Source organism: Protopterus annectens, chromosome 4.part0 (assembly GCF_019279795.1).
Source record: "Protopterus annectens isolate FY-2018-M chromosome 4.part0, PAN1.0, whole genome shotgun sequence".
Lineage (NCBI taxonomy): Eukaryota > Metazoa > Chordata > Ceratodontiformes > Protopteridae > Protopterus > Protopterus annectens.
Window position 1 is genome coordinate 1,027,350,565 of NC_056733.1, and position 27,458 is coordinate 1,027,378,022.

The 27,458-nt window shown below is 43.2% G+C and overlaps 1 protein-coding gene across 3 annotated transcripts in view; it reads left to right on the forward strand.

Moving 5' to 3' along the window:
* LOC122799718 (5-phosphohydroxy-L-lysine phospho-lyase-like) overlaps window positions 1-27,458 on the forward strand; it is a 789,953-nt gene that overhangs the window by 366,915 nt on the left and 395,580 nt on the right. For all 3 annotated transcript variants that reach the window (XM_044068965.1, XM_044068964.1, XM_044068963.1), the window contains exons 5-6: window positions 9,595-9,682; window positions 9,781-9,897. In XM_044068965.1, the coding sequence (XP_043924900.1) occupies window positions 9,595-9,682; window positions 9,781-9,897 (205 nt within the window). The remainder of the gene's footprint in view (window positions 1-9,594; window positions 9,683-9,780; window positions 9,898-27,458) is intronic.

Here is a 27,458-nt window from a genome sequence, read left to right on the forward strand (position 1 = left end):
TCTGTGATGTCTGGGGGACTGCATTCATCTGGGATAGACACTGGCCCTTTTGGGGGGAAGGGGGGGGGTAAAGTTTGCACTGAACCTGCCCACCAGGATGTTGGCAATGTCCGTGGGTTCAGTGTATTTTGTGTCATTTTGCACCAGCTTGGAGCAGATCTGTGAGTTGCCACCCAGATTCTTGACGTAGCTAAAGAACACCTTGTGATTATCTTTAGAGTCTTTGGCGATTTTTCTTTCAAAGTTAGCCTTTGATGATTTTATGAGGGATCGAAGTTTCTTGCTAGTACTGATCAGAGATGCCTTCCCTTTTTGCGATTTTGCCTTATCATGTACTAGTTTCCTCCTTCTGTTGTATAGCTTATTTATGGCCGGAGTCCACCAGACTGGTCTCCTGTTTTTGGAGGAGTGAGTCTTGGTTTTACTTGGGATGGCATGATCCATGCATTCTTGTAGGTGCTCATAGAGTGCATTTGTAAAGGATTCTATGGTTTGGGTACCATTTTCCATTAGCCCGGGGGCTTTGAAACTTTCCACCTCTGTCCTGAGAAGTGTGAAGTTTGCTTTTGAAAAAATGTTCACAGTGGTTTCCTTGGCTAGGGGTGGGATCGGGATGCGGATGTCCATTGTGATTAGTTTATGGTCTGATCTTACCAACGAGAGGTTTACCTCTGGTGTGGAACATTGAGCCCCCATGTTGGTGATGACCAAGTCCAATATGTTGTCACCCCTTGTGGGAGTGGTGACCAGCTGTTCCATGGCATTTGAGTTTATAAACTCCAGGAACAGTTGGGCGAAAGAGTTGGGACTTGAGTAGTTTTCCCAGTCAGTGTTTGGGTAGTTGAAATCCCCCAATACCATGGTGTTTGGTTAGATCTTCAAATTCTCCAATGTTCTCAGGAATGCCAAGTGGGGGTCCTGAGACAAGGTGGGTGATCTGTAGCAGGCTACAAACTGAAAAGCAGTTTTACCTACTGTTAGTTGCACATGGTTGGTTTCTGCTGCCTCGTGCAGTAACACTAACCTAGAGGTGTGGGTATCCTTGATGAAAATGGATACTCCCCCGCCTTTAGCATTTCGGTCCGAGTTCTGGGCCGAAAAGAATGGTATGAGTTGAATCCTGATAGTGCTGGGGTGCTCTCTGGAGCCTTGAAGCAGGTTTCTGTTACTGCACAGATATCGATTTTCTCCATACTGAGGAGTGCCTCAAGTGCGTGCATCTTGAGGTTTAGACTTCTGGCATTGAGTAGCATTACCCTTAGTTTTTTGTTTCTGGTATTGTCTATGGAGGTGGGTTTGTCTTTTGAGCCTTGCCTAAAAAAGGCACTAATGGAGTGGCAAGAGCCTTAGCCAGTATTCGAAAGCCTAAGGGTGACAGGGGCAAGCCATTCCTGGCGAAGCAACGTGGCTTGTCAAGCATGTCATCCCAGGCTGACACACACTGGATCCCCTTTGAATGACACCAATAGCTTAGCCAATTGTTAAAAGTGATCATTTTGTCTTTATACTGTGGCATCATTCTTGGTGAGGGCAAGATGCTACTCAGGGTCAGGGTCATACCAGCCTGGGCTACAAGATCAGAGAGCTCCTCTATGTCTCTTTTCATGTAGTCCGGGGAGGTACATCTCAGGTCATTCACACCAACATGAACAATGACAGAGTCATATTTGTACCTGCTGTGGAGTGACCCGAGTGCTTGTGTTATGTGGTGGATCCTGGCGCCCGACAGGCAGCTTAAAGTGACCTTCTCCTTGTTCAGTCTGGTGAGTGGGACGTCAGTGTGCCTGACAATAAAGTCTCCAATTACTAGTGTATTAGGTGTGTTGCGACTGCGTGGCACACTGACTTTGTGAAGTATGTGATACGTGAAAGTTGTTGTGAGGTAGCGGTTGCTTGGATGTCTGCTTTGGAGGTCTCTGTTGCTTTGGCAGATTTTTATTTAGAGCCTCCGAGTATGTTTTTGTGAGTTTGTGTCTTGTTTGCTGGTGCGATTGGTCTATGTGAGACTGGTTGTGTGGTGCGAGTGGTTTCCTTCTCCTCCTGACTTTGCCAGTCTTGGGTTGAGAGAGCTCGGCCTCCAGTTTGGCTGTATAGTTGCATCTCTCACATATATTTGAGTTTGTTGGAAGGAGGAGAGGGTTGTCTGTGTACATAAGGCAATTGTAACATTGCCTCAAGATTCCCAGATTCACCAGCTGGACTGGAGAGTATACCTGAAACTGCACTTTGGACATGTCTGGATGGTTTAAAGAACTGATTTATTGATTGTCCGGAATGGACGAATAGGGAGCCTTGTACTTCTGGATAGTATAAGGGGGTGTAGTGCTAACGTTTGTTGGTGCTTACTGAGAAATTTGAGCAAGTGCTGTGCTGTAGAATGAAGGTTGAGTGCTTGTTTTGCGAGTTTGACTAGTTCTAAGGGAAAAATTTAAGAGCAGACTTTGTGAAGCCGGGAATAGTTTAAAACTGCGTAAACGGCACTGTGCGATGCGATAGCTTTCAGTTGTCAGGTTTTGATGTATATTCTGAAAAGGTTAATAATTATATTGACTGTTGGAAGCAGGCTTTCTAAAAATATTGTGTTTTCTAAACACAACATAGCCAACAGTCCCCATTATGCAAGTTCCAATCTAAAGATGATCAAGAAGACAGTAAAATCTTTGAGTGAATACCCTTGTTGTACACTTTCTTTCAGACCACTGTGATGTCAGCCAAACCCTTCCCTGACATCTGTTCTAGAAAGTCAAAACATTTAAAGAAGCATCTAGAAGAAGATGATGAAGTAGTAGTAGTAGTAGTAGTACCAGGATAAATTGTACTTAATAAATAACACCGATTCGGGATGTGTAAGAACGGTTAAATGCCCTAACTGTGCTGCTAGGTACCCAGAGTTCAGTTGGTGGTTTCAGTGCTGTAAGGTCATGTGAGAAGGAAGAGAGTCAGAGGTTGGTCTAGCTTGACCATCCGGGGGGGGAACCTTTCTGCACTGCTGCCCTCTGCTGACTAATGGGGGAATATTAAAATGTTGCTATGGCACGTTAAGCAAATTCTGTAAAAGCCAGGGGATATTCCAGGTTTGGATGAAATTTCCCTATTAAGGAGATTTTCTAGGATGTTGGTACTTATGTGGAGTTTCACAGCAGCTACAGGGAAAGGGGTGTTAGGGCTGACCCACGTGGCCTCACTCTAGCATTCAGCATTCACCATTCACCACTCAAGAGAAGTGAACTGGCTGTTACAACTCTGTCTTACTTCAGGAATTAATGGGCTGTTGAGCTCTTAACCGGACTAGGATTGAGCCTGGCTGTTGCCCTCATTAGAGAGTGAAAGAGCCATTAGGGTGTAACTATTGAGGAGGTATTAGTGTGGAGGAATCCTGTGCTAATATAAAAAATGTTGGAGCCAGAAGATTCTGCAATGCAGAAGTCATTTTCATTGTCAGAATATTACGATCAGAAAACAGAGTACATTATTTCAATCTCTTCATGATAAAGAGTAAGGAGTGAAAAAAAGTGTTTTTGGTGCATCTGAATGTATAGTTTTTACGCATCATATTAAGCCAAGATATTTCATCTGTTTATAGAGGAGCCATGCTTTTTCTTCAGAATATGGACTAGTTTGGTCTGCTGTAGGAATCGTAGCTAAATTAAGATCACTGGACAAGCCTGCAGTAGGTTATGGAGCTGCTACTTTATTAAAGTTATTTGTAACAAGATTTGTAGTAAATGATTCATACCTGTTGTCAAGGCATGTAATATACTCTCACTAATATAATTTCATGTTGTCATGTTAATATTGTAACCAGTCTGTCTTCCATCTCCCATCAGTAACTGACTCTTCTGTAAGCAATTTAAGCTCTTTGTAAGAAATAAAAGTATCTACTTCTCTTTTTGAACACTTAGTACGACTATTTATAACCGCACTACCAATTCTTTAAAAAGGCTAGTTTACCCTTGTGAATTTAATTGAATAAAAAGGACTGTGAACCCATTTTTGTTTTAATTATCTAAGAGAGATTTACATTAGATGACTGTGTTCAGACTTGTGACATTCCAGGAACTAAAGCAAGACATTATTTATACCAAAACACAAACTACAAAACAATAATGTATATAACTAGTATATGAGGTAAGAAGAGATCCATTCTTGATAACAGGATTCATTTTAACAATTCTTAGGACCTCTTGCCAGGTAAAACTTTCCCTGACTGATGTAGTACCTGTAGTATGTCATCATGTACCTTTTTTGTTTAGCCTGTTCAGGTCATCATTGCCTTGTTCACTGCAGACACAGAAAATGCACAAAGCTGTCTTTGGCTATTCTGACTAGATTTTTTTTTTTTATTTTACCAAGGCTGTGAGGAGACACTCTAGTTTCTCCTCAGTTTTTAATTAGGCTTCTGACTTCAGTTAGCTTCCCCTTTGTCAAATGTTGTGCAGATTTTCAGTACTTTTTCTGTCCCCCCCCCTCCCCTGACGCAACATATCCTTTTGGCACCTTGCCACTTGATTTAAAACAAAATGTAGCAAATCATCTACTGGGATATTTCTAACCCTTTTCCCTGCTGTTTTGTGGGCATTTGTCCCTTTTCAGTCCAGATGAACTGTTCTTTTGAAAAGTATATGTGTGGGAAGAGAATATCTTCCCCAGAGCTGACGTGAGCATTTGATTTTTTTTTTTTGGGTTGGGTAAGGAACATGACACCCAAACAATCACATCTGTTGTCATTTCACTTCAAGTACTTAATGCAGTATATAACATAAGCTTTATTTCTATGAAGAAAGCTGTTTGGAGCCAAGAAGAGAAAGGATGCCCACCACCATTTCCTTGGCTTCAAAGCCACAGATGGCAGTGGACGTGTGCACATTTAAAAAAAGCTGAAGTACATAAACACACATGCTTCCTCCCATTTATGTGACAAGGTCATGCAGAATGAAACGATCAATAAATTAGCAGTTAAAGTTGTTCAGTCTGGACCTGCTTCCTCTCATTTAACACAGTTGATAAAATAAACCACAAAACTGTGTACTAAACTTAAACATAATAGAAACACTGCACCAATAGTCCCAGCCAAACATTGGCTCACCACAGTTTTAGCGCTTTTGTTCCAAAACACAGGAACTGCATCAAGTTCCTGTGTCTTGGAATGAAAACGCTAAAACTGTGCTGAGTAAACATTTGGCTGGGACTATGGTGCAGTGTTTTTATCATTAACACAATTGTCAAAACGTTTGTCAAATTTGTCAGATATTGGTGCTGAAAGATAACAGATACTGCATGTAAAACCTGCTACTCATACAGTTATCCTGTCATAACAGATACTGCATGTAAAACCTGCTACTCATACAGTTATCCTGTCATAACAGATACTGCATGTAAAACCTGCTACTCATACAGTTATCCTGTCATAACAGATACTGCATGTAAAACCTGCTACTCATACAGTTATCCTGTCATAACAGATACTGCATGTAAAACCTGCTGCTCATACAGTTATCCTGTCATAACAGATACTGCATGTAAAACCTGCTACTCATACAGTTATCCTGTCATAACAGATACTGCATGTAAAACCTGCTACTCATACAGTTATCCTGTCATAACAGATACTGCATGTAAAACCTGCTACTCATACAGTTATCCTGTCATAACAGATACTGCATGTAAAACCTGCTACTCATACAGTTATCCTGTCATAACAGATACTGCATGTAAAACCTGTTACTCATACAGTTATCCTGTCATAACAGGTACTGCATGTAAAACCTGCTACTCATACAGTTATCCTGTCATAACAGATACTGCATGTAAAACCTGCTACTCATACAGTTATCCTGTCATAACAGATACTGCATGTAAAACCTGCTACTCATACAGTTATCCTGTCATAACAGATACTGCATGTAAAACCTGCTACTCATACAGTTATCCTGTCATAACAGATACTGCATGTAAAACCTGCTACTCATACAGTTATCCTGTCATAACAGATACTGCATGTAAAACCTGCTACTCATACAGTTATCCCGTCATAACAGATACTGCATGTAAAACCTGCTACTCATACAGTTATCCCGTCATAACAGATACTGCATGTAAAACCTGCTACTCATACAGTTATCCTGTCATAACAGATACTGCATGTAAAACCTGCTACTCATACAGTTATCCTGTCATAACAGATACTGCATGTAAAACCTGCTACTCATACAGTTATCCTGTCATAACAGATACTGCATGTAAAACCTGCTACTCATACAGTTATCCCGTCATAACAGATACTGCATGTAAAACCTGCTACTCATACAGTTATCCCGTCATAACAGATACTGCATGTAAAACCTGCTACTCATACAGTTATCCTGTCATAACAGATACTGCATGTAAAACCTGCTACTCATACAGTTATCCCGTCTTCTGTTTCTTTCCATGTTGCACATAGATATTGCAAGCTGGCAGTGGTCCTGCTAAGGATTTGGGGGAAACTCTCCACAGGACTTTCCTGGTAGTTTTCTCCCCAAAACCTTAGGAGGGCATTGTGCAAGAGGAAACACTTTTAACTCTTCTGTAGAGTCTCCCACAGCTTATGGTGGTAACAAGGTGGGTACAGACTACCCAGCATCCCCAAGAAGTCCCCAGGTTTCGGATGTTCCTTGAAGTGATGAGACTAATGGGGAGTGGCCAACTGACCCCATGTCTTCCTCAGCTGATGCTGCAAAATCCCTTTCAGTCTACACAGCTGTCCACCAAAGTAGTCCATCTGCTGGTGTTTTTCCTCAAAATGACCCCCAGAGCAGCATGGGAAATTCAGAATGCAACAGCTCCTAATCCTGGAAAGAATGACCAAATGACTATATTTTCTTGCCTCTGAGAGAGTGGAATTTGTAGTCAAAAGATGCCCAAGCCAAGTGCACTAGTTTATGCAGTTGTCCCCAAGAAGACTCAACCGCCCCGAGCTCCATATCCCATTTACTAGAAAAGAAGTTCAGAGTGATGGCCTACTTAGGAAGTGAGCTAATAAATTTTCCTTGACAATGGTAAACTATCATTTGTACATGGTAAATTTTCAGCAGTATCTTACTGATAAAAACACTGCATGTTAGGTCTGTTGCCAGACACAGTTCTTAAAGAAAAAAAGTCTTCCTGCAGTTGTCAGATGTTTCTGTTATGATTAGCCAAATGATGCAAGTTACATAGAATGCTGCTAAATTTTCAGTTAGAGCTGCAGGATCTGTCACTTGTATTCTGACACACATGGTTCAAGTTAACTAATTTCACTGAGGACACTGAAAAATTAACGCAGTTGAGACACCAGTCTTATTAAAAATAAAGCACTGTATTATATGCAAATGAAAGTAATGTTGTTCTTCCTACCAAAAGCAAAGCATTGTGGTTTAACTAAATGCACAGGAAGTAACTTTATTTCTGTCTTCTGCTGCTTGGAGATTATCTCTGTTGGTAAGTACACTTCACTCTGCTGAATCCTCAGCTCATCGACAAAGTGAAGTGTTTAGAAAATTCGTAGAGACCACTCATTATCAAATGCTGGGAATATGGAAAGGAGGAAATCGAGTGTGAGTGGATAAACAAAGTGTGAGTTTTGCATTTCAGTGTTGAAACTTTTGGAGATGCTAAAAGTTTCAGCATTAGGGGTACGTGTGTGCAAATGTTTGCAGGTAAGGGTCAGAGTAAGAGCGGTCCAAATATGCTGAGGACATGAAAATTGGAACATTTGTAACATCATCAGATTAATTTGATTTCAATTCATGTGTTCAAACTATTTGAATAGTAAATAAAGTGAGCCTTAATATCAAAACATCTTGAGTTCTGTTACATATTTTGGTCATTTCAGATATGAGCAACCTTTTATTTTGGGAAATCATGTTATACAGGGAGTGACTGAATACAGAAACATTGGTGTATATAGAACTTATAACTTGCATTTAAAATAAAAATGCATGTGCATTTAAGGCAAGGGCCATCCGTTTCATGGAGCTCCTCCTCCTCAGAAAACTTTTGATCAGATCTGTTGCAGTCCTATTGAAACTATTTACAATCTATATTGGACCGGTCATTAAATACAAACTCATTATCTTGTACATATTCAAGAGGTGGCCCTTCCATATTAGAAAGTGTTCAAAGAAAATTTACTAAAAGAATGACAGAATGTATGACAATCATGTATCTGGAATGTTTTGCTAAATTTAACTTATTTTCTATCAATTATTGCTTTTTACATGGCAGACTGTGCCTAGAATGTCATGCACTTTATGACTTAGAAACATGACTTTTGTTCAGTATTGAATTGCTACAATCAGAGCAAACATCTCCTGGGGCAAATTATACCTTTAAAAGAGCAAAATGCAGAAACACTTTTAGATCAAGGTTTTTCGCCCAAAGTTTTGTAAGATCATGGAATAGGTTGCCATTACAAGTAAAGAAATGTAACTCACTAGAATCATTCAGGTAGTCTTTAGGTACATGGTTTGGTTTGAATGTCGACTGTGTGACTTTGGAGCCTACATTGTGATGGTCCTTGACCTTTACGCACCTTACTAGAAACTATGAAGGGCTAGGGAAGGGGATATATTTAGTGTTTTATGTGTGTACTTCTGCATGTGGCGTGTATCTTGGTGAATGTTTAGTGGCTGTATGATGAAAAGGGTGTTTCTAAGGTAAGGAAAGGTGCAAGACTGGGGATAGTGGTGGTATTAGAGTTAGCATGCATTAGTAAGGTGGTGCAGGTGGAATGAAACCTCCTGCTCCATCCATACGAATGCGTGCTAGCTCTAATAACACTACTTACTCCAACCCTGCACCTTACCAAAACCCTTTCCGTAACACTACCACTATTCAAAGTACGTCTGAATTTAGTGGTAGGGTTTTGGTTTGCTGATTGCAAAAAGGAAACTTTTTTTTTTCGTTTATTTGCTTCAACGTGCGAGCATCGATTGCCTGTGTTTTGATGCTTGTGCATTTCAATAAATCAACACACACATACACACACAGATGTATGTATATATTATTTAGATACATACACACTGTGGCAATATCAAGACAGTGTGAGCGTTAAAGATTACCTTCAAATGTCAAAGGTATTGTTAACAGTATTTAAAAAAAAAAATATATATATATATATATATATATATATATATGTGTGTATATATATATACATATATATATAGTAATAGAAGTAGCTGAAAAATAGCCCAGAAAAGTACTCTGTGACAGAGTCTGTAGCTGTTATAAACTCTCTCCAGTAAAACAATGTACACAATCACATCTGATTAGACAAAAACATTGGTGTCCAAAATAGCTTGATGGAATTTTACAGATGTTTTATAAGAGGATATATGTAATTCAAAAGGTAATTTCACAAATGGCCACTTTCTAGTACTGAACGGATGTTGTTTGGAGTTAAGAATGAAAATTTGGCATAGACGTTTGTGTGTCTGTCTTCCCTGAGCAGTTCAAATAGAGAGTTCTCACTTTAGTTGAGTAAACTTCACCTGTAGCATACATGTGTGTGTTTGTGTGTGTGTGTTTGCACTGTATGTTTACTATTTCTGAACAGTTCTGATTTTCTCTTTTAAGAGCTTACCATGGACATCTGTCATCGCTGATAGATATTAGTCCTTACAAATTCAAGCATTTAGGAGGACAGAAGGAGTGGGTTCACGTGGTAAGCAGAGCACTAAATGATTGTTGCTTCTTAATTTCTTTTGCGTTGGTAAGAGGTCTCCTTTTGTGTTAACAGTTATTTTTCTGCTCCCTGTGTAGGCACCCCTTCCAGACACTTACAGAGGAAGGTACCGAGAGGACCACGAAGACCCGGCACAGGCATATGCAGAAGAACTAAAGAGAGTCATAAGTGAAGCACATAGCAAAGGAAGGAAGGTGAGTAGTGTCTCGTCTTTGTCCTCCCTGTATAGAGGAAGTAAAAGCATGTGTTGAGATTTTCTACTATCTCTTAGCGTATGCCTTTTTATTTTATTTATTTTTGTTAATACACAGAAGCTCACTATCGAGGCATCTCTGCCAGGTCAATCATCCCAGTCACAAGTTCCATTTCCAGTAGAACTCTGATGTTCCCTTAACCAGGAAAGTCATCCAAGTGTGTGGCGAGTTTTACTGACCTATTCATCTGTCCCTGTACGCTAACAGCCTACCTGTAGGATGGGTGGGCAATGGTGGACCCATTTCCCCCACTTTCTCTGTCCATAAGGCAGTCACACCTTACTGTTTTCCCTCCATCCCAAAATGCCAGGATCCATCCCTTGCGCCCATTGTCTTGCAGTGCTCATTGGGCGATGCCCAACGTGTCTCGTCACCAGGATAGATACGCCCATCCTTCCTGTTACTCTGTCAGTTGCCAGCGCAGCGTCTGCCCTATAGTTGGGTTTTTATCTGTCTGTGCCACTCAAGGGAGTTTTTCTCTTTGCTTGTGTCACTTCATCGGAGCAGTCTGGCAGAGGCATGACTGAGAAGGTTTTGTTTAGACAGAAGGATCTGGCAACAATCTTAGTGCTTATATCTTGTAGATGACCTCAAACTTTTTCACACTCTTTTAGCCTCTCACTGGATGTGTGAAATTATTTTATTGATCTTGATCATTTGTTTTTTTGTCTTTGATGCATTTCATTTCTCTTGAAGAATGCTGCACAGTTGTGATGTTATGGAAGGTATCTATATGGTTTACTGTATGTGAGCAGTTTTCTTCCCAAAGCATCCTCTGGAGTTGAAGTTTTGAAATACTTCTTACTGTGTTTACTTCTAGTGTGATGTTGAGACTTGCTTCAGATGGGACAAGCTTAAATTGCCATGATGTTCTTCATTCCACATTGCTGCAGTCCTAACCATTGGGTAGTCCGCTGTCCAGTCGGCCCGAATACCAAAGTATATGGCTGACGTCGGTCAAGGCGCATTAGACTGACGTCAGGACATCAGGGTACTAATGCGCATGACCGACGTCATATCCTCAGTCTTTTTTGCCGCATGGTCCGATGCAGAAGCAGTTTTGCGAGTGCAGGTTGGCGTTCTGAAATATTTCCGAAGTCGGAGTTTCAGACCGAATCAAAGTTGGCTAAGTACCCGCTGGGGAACATTTTGGTTTTTCTTGCCTCAGTATTTAACCGGATGTCAGAAAAGTGAATAACTGTATTTCTTGTGGGAAGCAGATACCTCATAGGGATTACCATACTCTGTGTATACCTTGTTTAGGGCCTGAGCACGACGTTGTTGGTTGCCGCTCTTGTGCTAGATTTAACAAACGCACTATTAAGAGAAGGTTAGACTGTGCCAGGTTAGTGTTTGGGAAGCGTTGTAATTACAAAATGCCGTCGGACGCTCCGACGCCCGCCATTCAAAAGCGCAAAGACAAAACAGCAAAGCCTAGGGTTGATGAACCGCAGTCCCGGACGCCGGTTCTTTAGAAGGCTCAGTGGAGCCAGAGGTTTTGCCAGGAGTTTCTTTGGAGTCTCAGGCAGAGACTTTACTGTTACAGGATGTGCCCTCTCAGGAGGTAGGCCAGGCTGAGGGGCTTCTCAGGTAACTGTTCTTCCTCTCTTCCCAAGATAGTTAGAGCTTCTCCTACTGTTTCCAAACCTTCTTTGAGAGGTAGGCCAAGTTCAGCTTCAGTGGGGCTTCTCCTAGCACTTCAGGTTCTGTGCCTAAGAAACATATGCTTAAAATGGCAGAAGATTTAATTACTATGATTAGAGGCTCTATGCCCCTCCTGATAAGAGGCCTAGGGTGGAACCTGAGTTTGAGAGTTTGGAACAGTATTCAGAGGCTTCTGAGTCTTCTATGAAGACTTGCAGGAGTTTCCTCCTTATTCTGATTCTGATGTGGATGATTCCACACCTACAGCTTCTCCTCCTGAGGATTTCTCATTTTCAGAGACTCTGCATTCCATGAGGGAACACTTTAAATGGGAAGGCCAAGATTACTCTGATTCCAGGAAAAGGCTTAGGGAATTCTTATTTTACCCCAACATAGGCCCTTAGCTATACCTCCTGTGTTGAATGTGGTGGAAGATGTTTTGCAGAGGCTTCCTGAACCCTGACTCTTTGCCTCCTGCCCCTGTTAAACCTGATAGGTACTATAGGGTGCCAAGCTCATAAGTATTTGTTTAAGAGTCCTAGGGCGGACCCAGAAACTGTTTCTCAGGGGCCTAAAGGTGTTAAGGCCTCTGTGGTTAAAAATCCTGTTCCCACTGATAAAGAGGCAAGGGCTTTGGATAGGTGGGGAAAGAAAGTGTATACTTCTTCCACTCTAGCCATGAGAGCGTTGAATTGTCAGTTTCACATGCTAAAATATCAAAATTATCTCCTTTCACAATTGAAATCTAAGGTGGATGCTTTGGCGGAAGGTATAGAGTGTAAAGAGTTGCTGGATTTAGTTCATGTGTCTGAACAAGTGGGTAAGCATTCTTTGCAATGTGGTTTTGATGCTGTGCAGGCCTCCTCGAGGGTGGCTGCCACTAGTTCTGTTCTTCGCAGGCATGCCTGGTTGAGGGATCAGAATTTAGCAGAGCATGTTAAGACTAGGATTTTGGATGCTCCTTTACAGTCTGATGTGTTATTTGGTTCGCCTGTGGAAGCAGTTTTAAAGAAAATGGAGGACAAAGCTAAGTCTATGCAAACTGTTAAAGATTTTTTGCAGGTGCAGCCACCAAAGTTTAGTAGAAATTGGCCTTCTAAGGGATGGACATATCCTGCTTTTGATTCCCAGTCTAGGGGTAGGTCTAGACGTGGTAGGGCCAGAGCTCAAGGTTCTTTTAGGCCTAGAACAGGGGTTCACCTGCTCAGACTTCTGGTGAGGGCAGGGGTCAGTCCTTTCGTAAACAGACCCAATGACCTGCCTTTTCAGCTGCCAGTAGATTCTCGTCTGGTAGCTCCTTTGGGAGGAAGACTGTCTCTTTTCAAAGAAAATTGGGATTTAATCACTCAAGACAGACGGGTGTTGGATATCATTCACCACGGTTACAGGTTTTATTTCCACACATTGCCCCTTTCAAAGGCATGCCAGACGTTCCTCCTCCACAAAGGGAAGAGGCTCACAAGCAAATTTCTCTGTTACTCCAAATAGGGGCCATTCAGCCAGTCCCTATACCAGAAAGGGGCCTAGGATTTTATTCTCGCCTGTTCCTAGTACCAAAGAAGGGGAACACGTGGAGACCAATTTTGGATTTATCTATCCTCAACACTTATCTGGACATTCCCAAGTTCAAGATGTTGACGTTACAACAGCTTTTACCTCTGCTGGGCAAAGATCATTGGATGGTAACTTTAGATCTCAAGGAAGCTTACCTTCATGTGCCTATAAGACTGTGTTGCAGGAAGTATCTGCGCTTTCGAGCTGGAAATTCTCATTATCAGTTCTCTGCATTGCCCTTTGCCTTATCTACTGCGCCCCGAGTATTCACAAAGGTTCTGGCTCCAGTGATAGCTTACTTCAGGCTAAAAGGAATTCAAATCTATCCTTACTTGGACGACTGCCTGATTCTGGCTCAAGAAAAGGAAGACCTTCTACAGCATCTGGAATATGTCATAGCAGTGCTAAGATGCCTAGGGTATTCTGTGAACGAAATAAAGTCCAGTCTAGTACCTTCTCAAGACATGTGCTTTCTGGGTGTGAGACTGAATACAGCAGCCCAGATGGCCTTTTTAACCCCGGACAAACAAAAGAATCTTTCCAGTTACTTCCATCAGCTATCTCTTCAGTCCGGGCTGACTGCAAGGACAGTCCTTCAAGCCTTAGGGTTCATGGCATCTTGTATTCTGGTGCTTCCCAATGCCAAACTGCATATGAGGAAGCTACAATGGTATCTCAAAAATGTATGGACACAGCACTGCCAGGATTTGGACACTGTCATTCAAATAATACCTTGCATTCAAAAGGAATTTTGTGGTGGGCTCAGGAATGTCACCTAAACAAGGGACTCTCTGTGACCCGGCCAGAGGCGAGTCAGATTCTAACGACAGATGCCTCAGACATTGCTTGGGGAGCTCATCTAAATGGAAAGTGGATACAAGACAAGTGGCCTGCCAGACTACAGCATCTACATATCAACATGAAGGAGATGTTAGCAGTCCAATTTGCATTAATGGCTTTCAAGGAGTTACTTCTTCCAGGGCAGGTGTTGATTCTAACAGACAACACAACTGTCATGTGGTACATCAACAAACAAGGGGGAACACATTCTTACCCATTGTGCAGGCAAGCAATGATTTTATGGGAGACTGCGCTCAGCTTGCAACTAACTCTTCAGGCAAGGTTTCTGCCGGAGCACAGAACTCCTTAGCAGATGTGTTAAGCAGACAACTCATGGATCCCCACGAGTGGAAACTGGATCTTCATGTATTTCAAAGGTTGACAGTGTCCTGGGGAACTCCAGACATAGATCTGTTCGCTTCTCCACTAAACCACCAGCTGCCAAAGTTTTGCACAAAGAGGTTACATCGCACAGCTTGGAAAGTGGATGCTCTTTCTTTCAGTTGGAAAAATCTTCATGTGTATGCGTTTCCACCTCTGCCTCTTCTTCCAAAGGTGCTTCTAAAGGTCAGACAAGACAAGCCAAGGATGATTTTAATAGCTCCAGATTGGCCTCGGCAGCACTGGTACCCATTACTGAGGAGTCTAGTAAAGAAGCCTCCATGGCCTTTACCCTTGATTCCACACCTGTTGTCTCAGAGAGACGGCCACCTGCTCAATGTCAAGCTTCGCTCTCTTCATCTAACAGCATGGCATATTCTGTTTTGAGAGACAGCCGGTCTCAACTTCCTCAACAAGTTTTAAATGTGATTATGGAAGCTAGAAGACCTAGTACAAGGAAAGTGTATGCAGAAAAATGGAAGAGATCTTTATTTTGGACTGCAGCAAAGAATTTGGAGATTTCAGAGCCTAATTTGAGTGTGGCTCTTCAATATCTTACTGAGTTATTGGACAAAGGTTTGTCCTTCTCTTCCATTAAGATTCATGCTGCAGCAATTTCAGCTCACTATGATTGTGACCCACCATTGTTTTCGCATCCTTTGTTCAAGCAGTTTCTCAGAGGGGCAAAGAATATAAGACCCCCACGTAAAGCTCCTACTCCTGCTTGGGATCTCAATTTTGTGTTGGAAAAACTTACTCTACAACCTTTTGAGCCTGCGGGTACTGCTGATTTGAAATATTTGTCATGGAAGACTGCTTTTTTGTTGGCTATTACTTCTGCAAGAAGGGTTTCTGAGTTGCAGGCCCTTATGGCAGTAGAGCCCTTTCTGATTTTCCATAAGGATAGGGTATCATTACGTACTAATCCTTCCTTTATGCCTAAGGTGGTTTCTAGTGTGGCTTTAAACCAAACTATTCATTTGCCTACTTTCTATGCAGATCCCCAAAATAAAGGGGAAAAGATTTTGCACACTTTAGATGTACATAGGCAGTTGCGTTATTATTTAAGCAGGACTAAGGATTTCAGGCAGTCTCAGCAGTTGTTTGTTTCTTTTGCTTTGAGTTCTCAGGGCAAGCCTGTGTCTAAGCAAACTATTTCTAAGTGGATTGGGTTTTGCATTTCATTTTGTTATTCCCATCATGGCAAGGAGATTCCAGCTGGGATTAGGCCTCATTCCACTAGGGCTACTGCCACTTCAACAGCATTTCTAAGGGGGTGGCAACTAAGGATATTTTGGAGGCAGCTACTTGGAGTTCAGTGCATACTTTCTCTAAGCATTACCACCTTCCTCTCTACTCTAAATCTAGGGCTGGTTTTGCCACAGCTATTTTGCAAGGCATGTTGACAGCTCCTGCTTCCTTATGATTTGCCAGCCTCCCTTACCTCTGCTTTGGGATTCTACCCAATGGTTAGGACTGCAGCAATGTGGAATGAAGAACATAGTACAGTTTTGTACCTACCATAAATGTAGATGTTCGAGGATCCACATTGCTGCAGTCCAATTACCTCCGCCTTCCCTCTGTGTTTAGGGGTGGTGGTGTGAGTTGCTATATATTATTGTACATGTGTATATATATATTGTATATAAGTTTGGTGCAGGGCTTTTTGGTGTTTTGGATTGGGCCTTGTCTTTTTAGGGTCTTCTGACATCTGGGGCAAGAAAAGACTGAGGATATGACGTCGGTCATGCGCATTAGTACCCTGACGTCCTGACGTCAGTCTAATGCGCCTTGACCGACGTCAGCCATATACTTTGGTATTCGGGCCGACTGGACAGCGGACTACCCAATGGTTAGGACTGCAGCAATGTGGATCCTCGAACATCTACATTTATGGTAGGTACAAAACTGTACTTTTCTTTCTAACTTAATTTGTTTGGGCCAGCTTAGAGATGACTTCTGATCTTCTGTACTGGCACCTTAATAGCCCAGCTAACATTTAATCACCATCAGTATATGGACATTTGTAAGCTCTTACTGGTAGCATTCTTGACACAAGTTAATGCTTAATACGCAGTGTTTTCTTTTCTTTTTTTTTTTTTTTAACTGTTATCAGGATCATCATCTGAGATAACTGACATGCCATTCAACTGTGAACCCCCCCCCCCAATGATGTAATTGAGGAATCATTAGATATTTAAAAGTGGCTGACTTTTCCAGCTTGCCTGTAGATGTTCATCGTGTTACCCTGCTGCAGTCATCACACTTGGGTTATCCTGTCGTCAGGCGGTCCCGCAGTCGGCCGGAATTCCAAAGTCTTGGTCCGGCGACGGTTGCTGTCGCTTCTTCCCTGACGTCAGTGTGCCAGGGGTATATATAATGCATCCAACGCCATTTTCTTCAGTCTTTCTTGCCGCACGGTGCCCGAAGCAGAAGCAGTTCGCAAGTGCCGGTCAGCCGACTCCTGAGATTTTCGAAGTCGAATTTCAGATCCGAAGTCTTCAATAAAGCTAAGTACCCGTTGAAACTTTTCTTGCCTCAGACCGATGTCAGAAAAAGTTAACAATTGTATTTCTTGTGGGAAGCAAATACCTCATAAGGATTTTCATTCTTACTGCATACCTTGCCTAGGCCCAGACCACGACGTCACTGGTTGTCGTTTTTGTGCTAGGTTTAATAAGCGTACTATAAAAAGACGCTTTGATTTCGCACGACACTACTTAGGTAGAAAATTTAACTACACAATGCCATCGGAGCAACCGACTACCGGCGTGCACAAAAAACGCAAGGATAAGGACAGGCAGACTAGACCCAAGCCAGACTCCAAGGCCTCGACTGGACAGGTCTCCGGTTCACTAGTCTTCAGTGAGGCTCTGACACAGCCCCTGACTACCGCAGATTTGGAACCCGAGACCGCTTCGGAGCCTTTGGCGGAGAGTGCTAGGCTGACGCAGCCATTTTGTTTAGCCCCTACTGACGACTCTGCAGAAAGAGATGTCGGTGCTGCAGAAACACCTTCGGTTTCTGAAGGCGTCTTCAGACCGACGACGCTCACCATAAAAACGTATCCTAAGCTTAAGACTCCTATTAAACCAAAAAAGACTGCACTTCAGTCTCCAGTTCAAGGCCCCATGCCTAAGAAACAGATGCTTAAAATGGCTGAAGATTTGATCTCTTTAATTAGGGGTTCCCAACCCCCTCCCGACAAAAGGCCTAGACAAGAGGAAGATTATGGCTCCTCTGATCAAGTGTCTATTTCCTCAGGCTCCTCTGAGGACCAGGATTACTCCTTCTCCCCTTATGAAGATTCTGATGCTGAGGATTCTATTCCCTCAACTTCTCCTCCTGAAGACTACTCCTTTGGGGAAACTTTACACACTATGAAGGAACATTTTCACTGGGAAGGTCAGGACTACTCTGACTCAAAGAAAAGGCTCAGAGAGTTTCTTTTACTCCCCCAGCACAGACCACTTGCCATCCCCCCAGTTTTAGACATTGTGGATGATGTTTACTTAGAATCTAGTTTGAACCCAGATTCTCTGCCTCCTGCTCCAGCCAAACCAGACAGATACTATAGAGTGCCTGACTCCCATAAATTCCTTTATAAAAGCCCTGTTGCTGATCCAGAGACAATCTCCCAGGGTCCCAAAGGGGCTAAGGCTTCTATGGCAAAAAATCCTGTACCCTCTGAAAGGGACTCCAGAGCACTAGACAGGTGGGGGAAAAAGGTTTACACCTCAGCCACTCTAGCTATGAGAGCACTAAATTGCCAATTTCACATGCTAAAATATCAGCAATTTCTAATGTCTCAGTTAAAACAAAAAATGAGCACACTCCCTCAACAGTCTGAATTGAAAGAAATGCAGGATCTGTTGCATGCAACTGAACAGGTGGGCAAACATACGTTACAATGTGGGTTTGATTCTTTAGAGGCTTCCTGCAGAGCAGCTGTCACTGGATCTGTTATACCTAGGCATGCTTAGCTAAAGGAACAAACTCTGCCTGATCATGTTAAAGCAAAGCTTTTAGATGCTCCCTTACAGCAGGATGTTCTATTTGGAGTTAAAGCAGAAGTAGTCTTAAAGAAAATGGAGGATAAGGCAAAATCTATGCAGACAGTCAAAGATTTTCTACAGGTACAGCCACCTCGCTTCAGCAGAAATTGGCCAACAAAAAATTGGTCCTTTCCAGCTACTGACAGACCACAGAGGGGTAAGTATAGACATCCAAGAGGCAGAGGACAACTGCAAGCCCAATACAAACCTCGACAATGGGGCACTGCAACACAGAAGGGAGGAGAAGACAGGCCCCAAACTACTAGAAGGCAAACTCAATGACTTGCACCTCATCTGGCCAAGCAACACTCTCTTGGCAGCTCCCTTGGGAGGAAAACTCGCACTTTTTTCAGACAACTGGCACATTGTCACAAAGGACAAATGGGTCCTAGACATAATTTCACGAGGATACAGATTCCATGTCCACACCTTGCCAATGAAAAGAGGAATGCCAAACCTGCCACAAAATCAATGGGCAGAGGCACAAAAACAAATTACAGCTCTCATGGACATGAGAGCCATTCAACTGGTACCTACACGGGAGCAAGGCCAAGGATTTTATTCAAGACCTTTCTAGTCCCCAGAAAGGACAATGCCTGGAACCAATTCTGGACCTTTCAATTCTAAACACCTTCTTACAAGTACCCAAGTTCAAGATGCTAACACTACAGCAGCTTCTTCCCATGTTGGGCAAGAAAGCATGGCTAGTAACGTTGGACCTCAAGGAGGCATACCTGCATGTCCCTGTCAGACAAAGTTGCAGAAGATACCTCTGTTTCATTGCAGGTTCAACCCATTACCAATTCTCTGCACTGCCCTTTGGCTTATCCACTGCGCCCAGGGTCTTCACAAAATGCCTGGCACCAGTAATTGCATACTGCAGACAAAGAGGAATTCAAATATACCCATACCTGGACGACTGCCTCATCCAAGCAGAAAGCAAGGACATCCTCTTACAACATCTGGCTTTTGTAAAACATCTTCTAAGTTGCCTGGGGTACACAGTAAACAAAAAGAAATCAAAACTAGTACCCTCACAAAATATGACATTCCTGGGTGCCAGCTTGAATACAACGGCCCAGAAGGCTTATCTGACGCCAGACAAACAACTACAACTGACTCAATATTTCAAAACAATGGCAACAAAGACCCAACTCCCTGCAAGAAAAATTTTGCAGGCCTTGGGCTTCATGGCATCTTGCATACTACTAATACCATTTGCAAAGCTGCATATGAGGAAATTACAGTGGTACCTAAAAAGCGTATGGTCTCAACACAGCCACGGCTTGGACACAATGATATCTCTCATTCCCTGCCTACAACAGGAGTTTCTATGGTGGTCACAGGCATGTCACCTCAACAAGGGTCAGCCTTTCACCTTGCCCCCAGCCAGGCAAACTATGATAACAGATGCATCGGACTACACCTGGGGGGCACACATGGCAGGACAGTGCATTCAAGGAATATGGACTGCAGATCAAAGAAATCTGCACATCAATCAAAAAGAGATGCTAGCTGTACAGAATGCTCTGACAGCCTTCAAGAACCTATTACATCCAGGACAACTCACATCTATGAACCTATGAACAATAAGGATGGACAACACCACAGTAATGTGGTACATAAACAAGCAAGGGGGTACACACTCCTACCCTCTATGCAGGCAAGCAATGACCTTGTGGAACACAGCACTGGCTTACCAAGTTCAGTTGCAAGCTCAATTCCTGCCAGGAAAAAAGAACACATTGGCAGAAGACCTCAGCAGAAACATCATGGATCCCCACGAGTGGAAACTGGATCCTCAAGTATTTGCAATGATAACTCAAAAATGGGGCCTTCCAGACATAGACCTGTTTGCCAGCCCCCAAAACTATCAGCTAACAAAATTTTGTACAAGGACACTTCACCATCAATCTTGGAAAGTGGACGCACTCTCATTCAGTTGGAAAAACCTGACAGTATATGCCTTCCCTCCATTGCCTCTCCTCACAAAGGTACTTCTGAAAGTCAGGAAGGAGAGACCACGACTGATACTCATAGCCCCAGACTGGCCACGCCAGCACTGGTACCCGCTATTAAGGAATATGGCCCAGGGCCCACCTTGGATTTTACCACAAATTGCCCATTTGCTCACACAGCAAAACAATCAGATTCTACACAGCCAGCTCAAAACCTTAAATCTGGCTGCATGGCAAATCACCTAGGCATCCAGCCAGCTCTTCTTTCCCAAGCAGTAGTGGATGTTATTCTGGAAGCTAGGAGGCCCAGCACCAGAAAGGCCTACTCGGACAAATGGAAAAGGTTTTGTGCCTGGCACCAAGCTAAAGGCCAAAATACACTTCAGCCTCACATGCCTCAGATTCTACAGTATTTAACTGAGATGCTGCACAAAGGACTTTCTTTTTCTTCCATTAAAATCCACGCATCAGCTATTTCAGCTCATTACAACACGGATCCACCCTTATTTTCACATCCACTTCTAAGGCAGTTCCTCAGAGGGGCAAAAAACATTAGGCCCCCCAGGAGAGCACCTACACCAACATGGGACCTCAATTTTGTTCTGGAAAAACTTTTGAACCAGCTTTCTCTGCAGATCTACAGTTTATATCATGGAAGACTGCTCTGCTGCTAGCAATAACTTCAGCCAGAAGAGTCTCAGAGCTGCAGGCACTAATGGCAGTGGAACCTTTCCTCATTTTCCATCAAGACAGAGTTTCTCTACGAACTAATCCTTCATTCATGCCTAAGGTGGTTTCCAGTGTGGCTTTAAATCAAACCATCCACTTACCCACCTTCTTCCCAAATCCTCAGAACAAAGGAGAAAGACTCCTGCATTCCTTGGACATTCACAGACAACTTCGTTACTACTTGGATAAAACTAAGGATGTTCTTCATACCACATTGCTGCAGTCCTAACACTTGGGTAGTCCGCTGTCCCAGTCGGCCCGAATACCAAAGTATATGGCTGACGTCGGTCAAGGCGCATTAGTCTGACGTCAGGACGTCAGGGTACTAATGCGCATGTCCGACGTCATATCCTCAGTCTTTTTTGCCGCATGGTCCGATGCAGAAGCAGTTTTGCGAGTGCAGGTTGGCGTTCTGAAATTTTCTGAAGTCGGAGTTTCAGACCGAATCAAAGTTGGTTAAGTACCCCGTTGGGGAATATTTTGGTTTTTTCTTGCCTCAGTATTTAACCGGATGTCAGAAAAAGTGAATAACTGTATTTCTTGTGGGAAACAGATACCTCATAGGGATTACCATACCTTGTGTATACCTTGCTTAGGGCCTGAGCACGACGTTGTTGGATGTCGCTCTTGTGCTAGATTTAACAAACGCACTATAAAGAGAAGATTAGACTGTGCCAGGTTGGTTTTTGGGAAGCGTTGTAATTATAAAATGCCGTCGGATGCTCCGGCCGCTTCGTCCAAAAAGCGCAAGGACAAAGCAGCAAAGCCTAGGTTGGATGAACCGTCAGTCCCGGACGTCGGTTCTTTAGAAGGCTCGGTGGAGTCGGAGGTTCTGCCAGAAGTTTCTTTGGAGTCTCAGGGAGAGACTTTACTGTTACAAGATGTGTCCTCTCAGGAGGTAGGCCAGGCTGAAGGGGCTTCTCAGGTGGCTGTTCTACCCTCCCTTCCTAAGGTGGTTAGGCCCTCCCCTTCTGTTTCCAAGGCTTCTTTGAGAGGCAGGCCAGGTTTAACTTCAGTGGGTGTCTCTCCTAGTTCTTCAGGATCTTTGCCTAAGAAACATATGCTTAAAATGGCAGAAGATTTGATTACTATGATTAGAGGTTCTATGCCCCCTCCTGATAAGAGGCCTAGGGTGGAACCTGAGTTTGAGAGTTTTGAGCAGTGTTCGAGGCTTCTGAGTCTTCGGCTGAAGACTTACAGGAGTATCCTCCTTATTCTGATTCTGATGTAGATGATTCTACTCCTTCGGCTTCTCCTCCTGAGGATTTTTCTTTTTCAGAGACTCTTCATTCCATGAGGGAACATTTTAAATGGGAAGGACAAGATTTCTCTGATTCCAGGAAGAGGCTTAGGGAATTTTTGTTTTCACCCCAGCATAGGCCTTTAGCTATACCTCCTGTTCTGTATGTGGTGGAAGATGTTTTGCAGAGGCTTCCTGAACCCTGATTCTTTGCCTCCTGCCCCAGTTAAACCGGATAGGTATTATAGGGTGCCTGAAGCTCATAAGTATCTTTTTAAGAGTCCTAGGGCAGACCCAGAAACTGTTTCTCAGGGGCCTAAAGGTGTTAAGGCTTCTGTTGTTAAAAATCCTGTTCCTCCTGATAAAGAGGCAAGGGCTTTGGATAGATGGGGAAAGAAAGTGTATACTTCTTCCACTTTAGCCATGAGGGCTTTGAATTGCCAGTTCCACATGTTAAAATATCAAAATTATCTCCTTTCACAATTGAAGTCTAAGGTGGATGCTCTGGCGGAAGGTATTGAGTGTAAAGAGTTGCAGGATTTAGTTCATGTGTCTGAACAGGTGGGTAAGCATTCCTTGCAATGTGGTTTTGATGCTGTGCAGGCCTCTTCGAGGGTGGCTGCCACTGGTTCTGTTCTTCACAGGCACGCCTGGCTGAGGGATCAGAATTTAGCTGAGCATGTTAAGACAAGGATTTTGGATGCTCCGTTACAGTCTGATGTGTTGTTTGGTTCGCCTGTGGAAGCAGTTTTAAAGAAAATGGAGGACAAGGCTAAGTCTATGCAGACTGTTAAAGATTTTTTGCAAGTTCAGCCTCCGAAGTTTAGTAGAAATTGGCCTACTAAGGGATGGACATATCCTTCTTATGATTCCCAGTCTAGGGGTAGGTCTAGACGTGGTAGGGGCAGAGCTCAAGGTTCTTTTAGGCCTAGAACAGGGAGTTCACCTGCTCAGTCTTCTGGTGAGGGCAGGGGTCAGCCCTTTCGTAAACAGACCCAATGACCTGCCTTTTCAGCTGCCAGTGCTTTCTCGTCTGGCAGCACCTCTAGGAGGAAGGCTGGCACTTTTCAAAGAAAATTGGAATTTAATTACCCAGGACAGATGGGTATTGGATATCATTCACCACGGTTACAGGTTTTATTTCCATACCTTGCCTCCTTTCAAAGGCATGCCAGACATTCCTCCTCTACAAAGAAAAGAGGCTCACAAGCAAGTTTCTCTGTTACTCCAAATAGGGGCCATTCAGCCAGTTCCTGTGCCAGAAAGGGGCCTAGGATTTTATTCTCGCCTGTTCCTAGTATCAAAGAAGGGGAACACGTGGAGACCAATTTTGGATTTATCTATCCTCAACACTTATCTGGACATTCCCAAGTTCAAAATGTTGACGTTACAACAGCTTTTACCTCTACTGGGCAAAGATCACTGGATGGTAACTTTAGATCTCAAGGAAGCTTACCTTCATGTGCCTATCAGACTAAGTTGCAGGAAGTATCTGCGTTTTCGAGCTGGGAATTCCCATTATCAGTTCTCTGCATTGCCCTTTGGCTTATCTACTGCGCCCAGAGTATTCACAAAAGTTCTGGCTCCAGTGATAGCTTACTTCAGGCTAAAAGGAATACAAATCTATCCTTACTTGGACGACTGCCTGATTCTGGCTCAAGAAAAGGAAGATCTTTTACAGCATTTGGAATATGTGATAGCAGTGCTAAGATGCCTGGGGTATTCTGTGAACGAAATAAAGTCCAGTCTAGTACCCTCTCAAGACATGTGCTTTCTGGGTGTAAGACTGAATACAGCATCCCAGATGGCCTTTTTAACCCCGGACAAACAAAAGAATCTTTCCCTTTACTTCCATCAACTATCTCTTCAGTCCGGGCTGACTGCAAGGACAGTCCTTCAAGCCTTAGGGTTCATGGCATCTTGTATTCTGGTGCTTCCCAATGCCAAACTGCATATGAGGAAGCTGCAATGGTACCTCAAAATGTATGGACACAGCACTGCCAGGATTTGGACACTGTCATTCAAATAATACCTTGCATTCAAAAGGAATTTTTGTGGTGGGCTCAGGAATGTCACCTAAACAAGGGACTCTCTGTGACCCGGCCAGAGGCGAGTCAGATTCTAACGACAGATGCCTCAGACATAGCTTGGGAGCTCATCTGAATGGAAAGTGGATACAAGACAAGTGGCCTGCCAGACTACAGCATCTACATATCAACATGAAGGAGATGTTAGCAGTCCAGTTTGCATTAATGGCTTTCAAGGAGTTACTTCTTCCAGGGCAGGTGTTGATTCTAACAGACAACACAACTGTCATGTGGTACATCAACAAACAAGGGGAACACATTCTTATCCTCTATGCAGGCAAGCAATGATTTTATGGGAGACTGCTCAGCTTGCAACTAACTCTTCAGGCAAGGTTTCTGCCGGAGCACAGAACTCCTTAGCAGATGTGTTAAGCAGGCAAATCATGGATCCCCACAAGTGGAAACTGGATCTTCATGTATTTCGAAATTGACAGTGTCATGGGGAACTCCAGACATAGATCTGTTTGCTTCTCCACTAAACCACCAGCTGCCAAAGTTTTGCACGAAAAGGTTTCATCACACAGCTTGGAAAGTGGATGCTCTTTCTTTCAGTTGGAAAAATCTTCATGTGTATGCCTTTCCACCTCTGCCTCTTCTCCCAAAGGTACTCCTAAAGGTCAGACAAGACAAGCCAAGGATGATTTTAATAGCTCCAGATTGGCCTCGGCAACACTGGTACCCATTACTGAGGAGTCTGGTAAGGAAGCCTCCATGGCCTTTACCTTTGATTCCACACCTATTGTCTCAGAGGGACGGTCATCTACTCAATGTCAAGCTTCACTCTCTTCATCTAACAGCCTGGCATATTCTGTTTTGAAACACAGCAGGTCTCAACTTCCTCAACAAGTTTTGAATGTGATTATGGAAGCCAGAAGACCTAGTACAAGGAAAGTGTACGCAGAAAAATGGAAGAGATTTTTATTTTGGAGTGCAGCAAAGGATTTGGAGGTTTCTGAGCCTAATTTGAGTGTGGCTCTTCAATATCTTACTGAGTTATTGGACAAAGGTTTGTCTTTCTCTTCCATTAAGATTCATGCTGCAGCAATTTCAGCTCACTATGATTGTGACCCACCATTGTTTTCTCATCCTTTGTTCAAGCAATTTCTTAGAGGGGCAAAGAATATAAGACCCCCACTTAAAGCTCCTACTCCTGCTTGGGATCTCAATTTTGTGTTGGAGAAACTTACTCTACAACCTTTTGAGCCTGCGGCTACTGCTGAATTGAAATACTTGTCATGGAAGACTGCTTTTTTGTTGGCCATTACTTCTGCAAGAAGGGTTTCTGAATTGCAGGCCCTTATGGCGGTTGAGCCTTTTTTGATTTTCCATAAGGATAGGGTATCATTACGTACTAATCCTTCCTTTATGCCTAAGGTGATTTCTAGTGTGGCTTTAAACCAAACTATTCATTTGCCTACATTTTATGCAGATCCCCAAAATAAGGGGGAAAAGATTTTGCACACTTTAGATGTACACAGGCAGTTGCGTTATTATTTAAGCAGGACTAAGGATTTTAGGCAGTCTCAGCAGTTGTTTGTTTCTTTTGCTTTGAGTTCTCAGGGTAAGCCTGTGTCAAAACAAACTATTTCTAAGTGGATTGGGTTTTGCATTGCATTTTGTTATTCCCATCATGGCAAGGAGATTCCAGCTGGGATTAGGCCTCATTCCACTAGGGCTACTGCCACTTCAACAGCATTTCTAAGGGGTGGCAACTAAGGATATTTTGGAGGCAGCTACTTGGAGTTCAGTGCATACTTTCTCTAAGCACTACCACCTTCCTCTCTACTCTAAATCTAGGGCTGGTTTTGCCACGGCTATTTTGCAGGGCATGTTGACAGCTCCTGCTTCTTTATGATTTGCCAGCCTCCCTTACCTCTGCTTTGGGATTCTACCCAAGTGTTAGGACTGCAGCAATGTGGTATGAAGAACATAGTACAGTTTTGTACCTACCATAAATGTAGATGTTCGAAGATCCACATTGCTGCAGTCCAATTTACCCTCCCTCCTTCCCCTCTGTGTTTAGGGGTGGTTGTGTGGGTGGGGTTGTACCTTTGTAAATTTGTATATATTGTATATATATTTGGTACAGGAGTGTTTGGTGTTTTTTTTTGGTTTTGGCCTTATCTTTTTAGGGTCTTCTGACATCTGGGGCAAGAAAAGACTGAGGATATGACGTCGGTCATGCGCATTAGTACCCTGACGTCCTGACGTCAGACTAATGCGCCTTGACCGACGTCAGCCATATACTTTGGTATTCGGGCCGACTGGGACAGCGGACTACCCAAGTGTTAGGACTGCAGCAATGTGGATCTTCGAACATCTACATTTATGGTAGGTACAAAACTGTACTTTTTCAGAAAATCTGACCAGCTCTTTGTATCCTATGCTGCAGCTTCACAAGGGAAGGCTATATCAAAACAAACCATTTCCAAATGGATAGGGCATTGCATTCGATTTTGCTATACCCATCATGGAAAACCAGTACCTGCTACCATTAGGCCCCACTCCACCAGGGCAACAGCTACATCTACAGCCTTCCTCAGGGGGGTTCCAACCAAGAACATTTTGGAAGCTGCAACTTGGAGTTCAGTACACACCTTTACCAAACACGATCACTTGCCACTTTACTCTAAGACTAGAGCTGGCTTCGCCACTGCAGTTCTGCAGGGCCTACTAGCCCCCCTCTAACCCTCTATGACACCTCCACCCATCCTTAGCTTTTGGATTCTACCCAAGTGTGATGACTGCAGCAGGGTAACACGATGAACATAGTACAATTTTGTACCTACCATAAATGTAGATGTTCGAGTGTACACCCTGCTGCAGTCCAGGTTACCCTCCCTCCATCCCCTCTGACCTAACTGGCTAAATCTCTACAATACCTTCCTGATGTATTTGCTTTTAGCTGGAGGGATTTTGTGTTTGTGCAAAAATTTATTTAATTGGTACTAATTATTGGCCATCTTTTTGGGGGCACCTGACATCTGGGGCAAGAAAAACTGAAGAAAATGGC